The sequence below is a fragment of the Parasteatoda tepidariorum genome, chromosome 11 (assembly GCF_982258835.1).
Source record: "Parasteatoda tepidariorum strain Cologne lab strain chromosome 11, Ptep-v5.0, whole genome shotgun sequence".
NCBI lineage: Eukaryota > Metazoa > Arthropoda > Arachnida > Araneae > Theridiidae > Parasteatoda > Parasteatoda tepidariorum.
In genome coordinates, this window is record NC_141765.1 from 99,911,333 (window position 1) to 99,920,234 (window position 8,902).

General features: G+C 28.8%; 1 protein-coding gene across 2 annotated transcripts; it reads right to left on the reverse strand.

Moving 5' to 3' along the window:
* Nucleotides 1–2,864: 2,864 nt before the first annotated feature.
* LOC147802012 (mediator of RNA polymerase II transcription subunit 16-like) lies at nucleotides 2,865–7,846 on the reverse strand. 2 transcript variants are annotated; one of them, XR_015430329.1, is made up of 3 exons: nucleotides 7,672–7,846; nucleotides 6,403–6,505; nucleotides 2,865–5,242 (listed from the first exon to the last, which is right to left on the reverse strand). XR_015430329.1 is itself a non-coding variant. In XM_087154778.1 (2 exons), exons 1-2 carry the CDS (start codon nucleotides 7,836–7,838, stop codon nucleotides 5,101–5,103), a joined length of 309 nt encoding a protein of 102 aa, XP_087010904.1. In that variant the 5' UTR covers nucleotides 7,839–7,846; the 3' UTR covers nucleotides 2,865–5,100. The 2 variants fall into 2 exon arrangements, 1 of the variants encoding a protein (XP_087010904.1); XM_087154778.1 differs by lacking the exon at nucleotides 6,403–6,505.
* Between the last annotated feature and the right edge of the window lie 1,056 nt (nucleotides 7,847–8,902).

Below are 8,902 nucleotides of genomic sequence, written 5' to 3' on the forward strand. Positions count from 1 at the left end.
ATAAATAATAGAAAATAAAAAATAATTATTAAGAAGTATTTTCTTCTCAAATTATCTTAAATTTAACGAGATTCATTGATAAGTGTAAGAATTGTTTTTAAATTACTTAATTAAAATAAAGCATTTTATATTTTGCTAATTTTCAATCTTTAAAATGAAAACGAGGTTCTCAAAGGGGTTTGTGGTTTGCTTTCGATGATAAACAAAGTCTGATAGTTTAAAAAAAAATATATCGAGTGGAAAAAATACGTTTACGAGTTCGTATTAAAAGTTCTTAAAATGAATCACAATATTTTTGAATTTACTATACTCAATTCCTCGTTTAATTTATATCACACGCCTTTGGAGGCAAATTGTTATTATTTTCTTTCAATACTTTTTATCATGTTCTTTCCTTTACCGTTCTGCTCTTTTTAATACCTCACACCTCAAAGAAAGAAACGATTACTTTGTTTATAAAATAAAAGTGCAAATAACAAAACTTATAATAGTTTCTTTTCATGAATACTGTAATTTAGTCCTTCTTTGAAAAGTATTAACTTAATATTTTATATTATAACCGTCGCTGAACAACCGACCCAATTTTTGGGTATACGACTACTAATGTTCAACTCCATAGTCTTGTAATTTTGAACCCATTCCAGAACACAAGGAAACCCCTGGATCAATACTCCCAGAGATATGATTTGTTATGGGAACATGGAGGACTTTGTGACTCGGTAGATTTAGTGTGCACCAGTCACCATTTACTACACGGGGAGTCTTCGGCCGGCAGGGATCGAACCCACGACCTCTTGGACATGGGTCCAGTGCCCTACCAAACAGGCTATCCCGGTCTCTTCACTTAATATTTTGGAATATTAATTGCCAATTCCATATAGTAGACGGAGTAAAAAAAAGTTCTGATTTTTATAGTCTTAATAAATAACCCAAAAATGGACTTTTTTTTTTTCGTCTTTAAAGGGGCTTCTGGATTTGCACGAGTATAGGCCAACTGGATTTCTGGTTATTATAAGATACGATCAGAATAAATAATTATAAATAAAACGAATATCATTATCATTTACAATTATAATTAAATCAAATGATCAAAGGTTAGAATTCCTTTGCCATTAAGGCTCCGTTAGAGATTCTCATGGTTTTCCACTCCATATAAAATTCTATCAAAAAATTTTTCTAGTTTATCCCAATTCTCGATCTAGAACTTTCTTTGTCTTCTAGGCTGGGTTCGAAATTAAAAAAACTAGGAATAGAACAATGATAGACGTAAGCCCAAACATAGATTGGCTTTTCAATACCAGACATAAATCAAAATCATATTCGTGACTTTAAGACACAATTATAATTATAATTACTTGCACTCGTTAAATTTTTAGTAGCGAAACAGGTACTAACACTGCTCCTGAATGCAAAGTGCAATTAATATATGAATTTTCTTAATAGGTTGCAATCATAATTTAAATCCTTTGAACTCAGTGGTCGAATTAGAGCACTACAATTTGTGAAACTACTGTAGTCACTACATTTATTCGTAGTTTGAAGTGTAGAGTGCTACTTTTTTTGTAAAAAAAAAGTAGTATAGTAGTTTGTTACCTATAGTGAGGAGAAAAATTTAAATACCCCCATAAAGTTCGGTTCTTCATTACTGAAGTAGTAAAGCAAAGGGGGTCCCAATTAGGCTAAGTCGGGCCCTGGAGACACCTGCACTACTCTCCCACGGTCACCATGGCGCCCGTCGGTCGGTTTTGGTGTGCCCCCTGTTTGTGCCTAACGATAAAATATTTCAGTTTTCTCATAAAATGCTATGCAATTTTTTTTGCTTTTTTAATATTGATGTTAAACACAACCATAATAGAATTCGCAGGAAAAACACCTGCATCCCCACAGATATATTGATAGATTTATAAATTTAATTGAAGAAATAAAAAATTATCTTGCTGCCAAAAATCAAATATTTTTAGAACTTAGAGATCCTCTTCGGCTAGCAGATTTGTCTTTCGTAACAGACATAATGGAAAAACTAAATAATTTAGCTGCAGGGAAGGACAAACATATATCAAGAATGATTATGATCTCGTTCAGAGCTAAGCTGGTTTTGTGGATATCACATTTGAAAATGAAGTCTCTTGTGCATTTTTCAAACATGAAAAAAATGATAGACAGCAATGAAATTGACTAATAAACATTTGTCATCAACCTCCAATTACTTCAAGATCAACTTGAAAAGCGCTTTCAACAATTTAATATCATAAGGAGCTTATAGTCACCTTTTTCTGTAAATCCTTTGGCCAGCCAAATAAACGTAACCGAAATAGCAACATACATTTCAGAATTTCTTCAAGTAAGGAGATAGAAATTTTGGATCTCCAGAATCACATTATCCTCAAAACTATTATATCTGAATCAGAAAAACGGGAAATTCTGGAATACAGAAATAAATTTCCCTTCTTAAAAAGAGCAGCATATAAAAAAAGTAGTTTTTCAGTTCCACATATACTTGTGTGAATCATTACTTTTGACAATGAATATCATAAAATCAAAATATGGATCATGACTTACAGATGAACACCTTCCCGATTGCTTGCAAGCAGGAATTTCATCATATTCTCCCGATTCTGAAGCGCTGGTCAGTGAAATGTAATGCCAAAGATCACATTGACTGTATTTTATATATTTTATAAGTAATTTTCATATATTGCTTTGCAAGTTATTTAGTGATCATTTATTTTACGCAACATTAATATTAATTATTCATAAATTAAATTAATTTTTAAAATTAAATCTTTTGTGCATTACATGTAGTGTGTATTATTATCTATGTCTACCAACTACAAATTTATCTTAAAAAAATAAATGGTGCCCGCCATTCGACCGATATTCTGGTATTTGCTCTTAGGTACAAACAGGTTGAGGACCCCTGGCTCAGAGTATTAAGTATTACCAATTTCATTTTTATTAATTTCAAAATGTTTCCTTTTTCACATGACAATACACAGTAATTTCATGGTAGTTATGTAAAAATAAACTTAACTATCTTCAAAAAACAATTGTATTAAAAAAATATTATATGTCCGTTAATACAAAAAATACAAGTATAATTAAAACAAAGCATTAAAAAATATTTTTAAAAAATATATGTTTTTAACATTAAATGTCAACACTACAGATCAAATTGAAAAATTTACAGATGAAACAATGAACTTGAGTGAATGGTGAACATACTTTTTAATGGAGTTAAACATACTAAAACTTCGACATTAAAAGTATTTTACGAATTCGGAACGTCTTGCAGCCTGCCTTTAAAAGAATTAAAAGGTTCAGTATCATATTCCTATATAGCATCTTTTTCAAACTGACAGGTAATATTTATAAAAAATTAAATTTATATAAAGAAGTTTTAATGTTCTGTTAAATTTTATATTTTTGGAAATATATATATTACAATTTTTGTTTAATGATACATACTTTTAATAAAATTTTTTAAAAAAATGAACAAATATTTTCAAATATAATAATGTTCATAATATTTTTATTCAGGAATATATCTCAATATGATAGATTGAAAAGTAAGAAAATTCATGCCAATTTAGTTTCAGAATTGCCTATCAACATAAGTACTTGAACATAGTAATTTTTTCAACAAAACTTGTAGAGTGCTACTTTTTTTGTAAAAAAAAAAGTAGTATAGTAATTTGTTACCTATAGTGAGGAGAAAAATTTTAATACCTCCATAAAGTTCGGTTCTTCATTACTGAAGCAGTAAAGCAAAGGGGGTCCCAATTAGGCTAAGTCGGGCCCTGGAGACACCTGCACTACTCTCCCACGGTCACCATGGCGCCCGTCGGTCGGTTTTGGTGTGCCTAACGATAAAATATTTCGGAACGTCTCGCAAAATTCGTTAAAAAGTTTCAATAAATACAAAATGTATCACTTTTCTATAGATCCAAGAAATTCTGCTTTTTTGTCTAATCTATTAAGAATTAATAGACAATTTCAAATTGTAAAAATTAGTGATTTGTTGAAGTGTGGAACTATCCACAAATAATTCTACTAAATGATTGAAGTATCTTATACATTCCACCCACTTTCTTATTTCAGAACTTTCAAAATTCTGAATTGAAGAGGTGTATTCAAATTAATACTTTTTAAATGACATTTAGTTGCATTTAAAATTAGCGATACTTCAATCAAAAATATTAAAATCTAATTAAAAAAATTAATTAATTTACAATTTTAAACTAAATTTTACATTTTTTAAAGAGCTCATAGTATGAAATTATTTCATTTGGGAGTTAAATAACTAATCTAATTTTGAAACTAATAAAAGAAAAAAAATATTTTATTTAACATATACTTCTTTTAAGTTGTATTTTTTATTAAATTTTAATCTGTGATTTGAAAAACGTGTTTCTGAAGTTTTTTTTTGTACAGGGTGCGTAGCCAGGTTTTTCAACAAAAAATAGGCACCTTTTAAGTACTTTTCAAGCACCCAAAAAATATTTTTAATTACTCTCCAAAAAAAAAAATCGTAATTAGGATCTGTGAAATAATAAAAAAAATTTTCCTCTATCGTTTAAAGTTCTTAATTTATAAACATAAAATCAATAAAATTTAGAAACATTGTCAAAAACTTTATATAATCATGATAAAATAACTAGTTTCTGATAAATATTACAGAGAAAATTGGGAAACTCATGCATTTTTTGTAATTTAGAACGTTAATCGATATGGCAAAGAAAAAATCTCCTTTTAAAAATTAGAAAATTAAGCACTTTTTACAAACCCTGAATAAAAACAAGCACCTTTAAGCCCTTTTTAAAAACACTACGCATCCTGTGCTACTATTCAAAAAGCGCTTTTTTTTCCTATAACTATTGTGGCATACGTGTGCATTATTCCTTGATTAAAAAAAAATATATGTAGAAATGAGACTTGAATAAATGATATTATTTAACAGGAAATACTGTTTGGAAAGGAGGAAAAAATCTGAAATTATCAAACAAATAGTAAGAATATTAACAACAATTTCAAACATGTGATCTAATTATTATTGAGTAAATGATATTTACAATTACAATTATTACAATTATTTAAGATGCATTAAATAAATTTTACAAAATGTGGTTGAACAAAGAGTACAATAAATACTCCACCACGAGGACAAAACCTTAACCAACGTTGATCCCAAAATCTTGTGGCAGCCGATCGTACTCCAGCTTTTAATATGGAGGAACTATAACATCTGTAAGAAACAGTATATTCTGTAACAATTGTAATCAAAGAAATACAAATTACACAAAAACCCTGCTAATCTGAGGGAATTGGGAGATTGACTGTTCACCTTGTTAAATTCCATAATTCAGATAGCAATTTTTGCTGTCATAATCAAAGCTGTGTCAGGTTTCCCTCTCAAATTTAGAAATTAAATTCCCATACCTTTCCAAGAAAATTTTACAAAATTCCAGAATATATTTTTTCAATATAAGGCAAGATCTCATCAGATATATAATTTTTTATACAATAAATTACAATTACTTTTTAATCAAAATTATATCACATATTAATTGTGCATACCTGCATACATTGTAGAAGTAAAATAATAATAAAAAAAAAATAATTCAAAAGTGGAAATAATATAATCATTTAGATTTAGCGAAGTAAGAAACATGTATGTAAACCTTAATTTAAAGAAGATTTTTTAAACCATTATTTACCAATAACCCTAGTTAAACAGCCGACCCAATTGTGGGTTTATGGCTACTAATGTTCAACTCCGTAGCCTTGTCATTTTGAATCCAATCCAGAAGACAAGGGAACTCCTGGATCAATCAAGTATTGGAAGAAATTTTCCATCATGGAGGACATTTTGATAGAAATAAACTGCATTTGCGTTACATGGATAGGAAAACCACGAAAACGTCTCAAGCGTAGCCTGACCACAAAGGGTACTTAAACTATTAATACTCAACATACTATAACTCTCAACAAATACGGAGAAATTTGAGAATATACAGGCAAACAGGAGATAGTTGTAAAATACAGTAGTCTTTGTTTAAAAAAAACAGGAGACTTGGCAGGCACGCTTTTGTAAAAAATGACATTTCAGTAGATGGTTTACCATGTAGATTTTAAAATGCATATAAATGTATATAAATTATAGATAGAAGCGCTATTTTAAGCACAAAATCTGAAAAAAATTGATACATCTGATTAAAAGCCAAACTTAATTTACGCAGAAAGCCTAAAAACAAAGAATTAGAACTGAAAATATTGTTAGATTGAAGAAGAAATTTAAAACAAATTTTTAAACAAAAAGTAGTTTTCACAAATGAATGATATAATTTTAGTTATAATCCAAAAAAGTTCAACCATGTAGCAGCAAAGTTTTTACTAACTACTTACTTTTTTGTGAAAGTTATTCACTTTGAAACTCATCGGCTAGTTATCATTATTTTTAAGATTCGTTCCAGGTTTTGGCCAAAACTTGAAAAAACTTTAGACAAACCTAAAAAACAATCAATTTTAAAATTGATGATAACAATAAGTAACCAATGAGGTTCATTGTCTAACATATATTTTTATTATTCTAATACTAATACTTTTATTATTATAATACTAATTTGTGAAAAATATTTTTTGATAAACAATTTCTTGTTTCAAATTAGTTAAAAATACTTAGTTTTTGAAAATAAAGCTTGTTTTTTAAGCATTTTGTTATTTCCTAACCATAAGGTGGGTGTATGATGGCAGACTAAATAATAATTAATATATTGTTTCATAAAGATTTTTTATATTTTCCCAATTTCTATCCAAAATAATACTTCTGTCTAAAATTCATATAATTGTCTACACTAAAAATCTACATGTTAAGCTCATTTAAATTTCATTTTTTACAAAATTTAATATTTTGCAAATTTTCTACGAAGAAATAAGTTTCATTGCTAATTGAACAAAAATATATTTAATTTCTGACAAAATATTGCCTTTCATAACAAAAGTGCTATTCAGAATTTAATTGAAATTTTAATAAAAATTCTGGAAAAGTCAGGAGATTTTGTTGCTAAGTTTGAGTGAAAAATTACCATAATTCTTATCATATTCATTTTTAGCTTGTGCAAAACAAATTCAGACATAGACTAGATGTCATTCCAAACCAGTAAATTAAACTGTCTGTGACACTTTATTTTAAGACTATTATTTATTTTAAGACTATATAACTGATGAAACAAAGAAAAAATGAATTACGTTCATCATGTTAAATATTTTCAAAATGATAAGTAGTTTTTCATTGCATACCTGCCAACATTGGAGAAATAAAATAACAATGATTTTACAAACCATCCCAATTTTGGGTTTATGACTACTCGTGTTAAGCTCAGTCACCTTGAACTTTTGAACTCAATCCAGAAGACAAGGGAACTCCTGGATCAAGTATTGGGAGAAATTTGTTTCATGGAGAACTTTTTGGTGGAACTACCCTGCATTTAATTTACATGTAGAGGAAAACCTTGAAAACCTCCCACAGGTTAGCCAGAGGACAAGGGCACATAATTATACAATATTAAATTATTATACAATGATAACTTGTTATATATATAATTACACAACATACAAAAATTACAGTTGTATACTGAGAGCAATAAAAAAAATTATTTTAATAATTGTTCTCACCTGGTACATTGTCTTACAAGTGATGGAATACGTCCTAAGCTAACATGCCTTACAATATCAGTCTCGTGAAATTGAGGAATGGTTCCTTCAATGGTGTGAACTTTACTGTTGTACCGTAAAAACTCAGGTTGAGAGTTGTACTCAAGCTGTAAAGGTAAAGATTTCATAAACAAGGTTAGTAGTCAAATCCTAAAACAGAAAATAAGCACCTTTTAAGAACTTTTAAAGCTCTCAAAAAATATTTTCAAGCACTATTTACATTAACAAAATGAAAAATCATGATAAATAAAATGATCATGATAAAATAAATAGTTTTTGACAAAAAACTCTTCTTTAATAAAGAGACTCTCTTAATAAACTCTTCTTTAATAAATTTTTTTGGTTCGATATCAGGGAGTGGAAAATGAAGTCTGAGAATATCTTGCAAAATGGAGCACATGATAGAGCAATAATCTCACCGAACTCAGCTGAGTAGACGGTCATACGAACTCACAAGTATTTCTTCAAACATGGATACTATGGACCAATGGTGGGATTGTGGTTGAATGAATTGCGAAAACGTTGCATAGAACAATGTGAAAAGCGTGTGTGAGAAAACTACGTTTTGCATAATAGGTGGGAAAAATTGACAGGGTAAAGAAAAAAAAGTCCTTTTCCAAAAGGGAAAATTAAGCACTTTTTAAAAACACCCTATGAAAAAGCACCTTGATGGGCCTTTAAATAACAAAAATAAGCATCTTTAAGCACTTTTTAAAAACGTTACACACCATGAACAGGGCTAGGCTAGCAACACCTAAAATTAAGATATATTAAAGCATCATGATAAGAAAACAAATAATATAGTATTATTGTTTCCCAGTAGATTTCCATTGTCTTTAGAAAATATTGATCCTTAGGAATCATTACATCCAAATTTCCTTACACTAGAAGTAGGTTCCCTATTTTGAATTGGTAAGAAGTGAGTTCCCTATTTTATTCACCTGTTAATATGCACATTCATAACTCTCTAATGATAGACAAAACAAAAAAATTTAGAACTTGGATAATCAAGACACTTGCAACAAAGGAATGATGTAATTTGATGCTCAGATTTATTATAAATTATCTCCATAAAGTTATTCAGAAAAATATTTTATACATACAGTAGGACCTTGATATGATGAGGCTGTCAGATTGGACAAAAACATCATAAATTAGAAGATGTCATTTTATCAGAGATTTAAAAATTGCC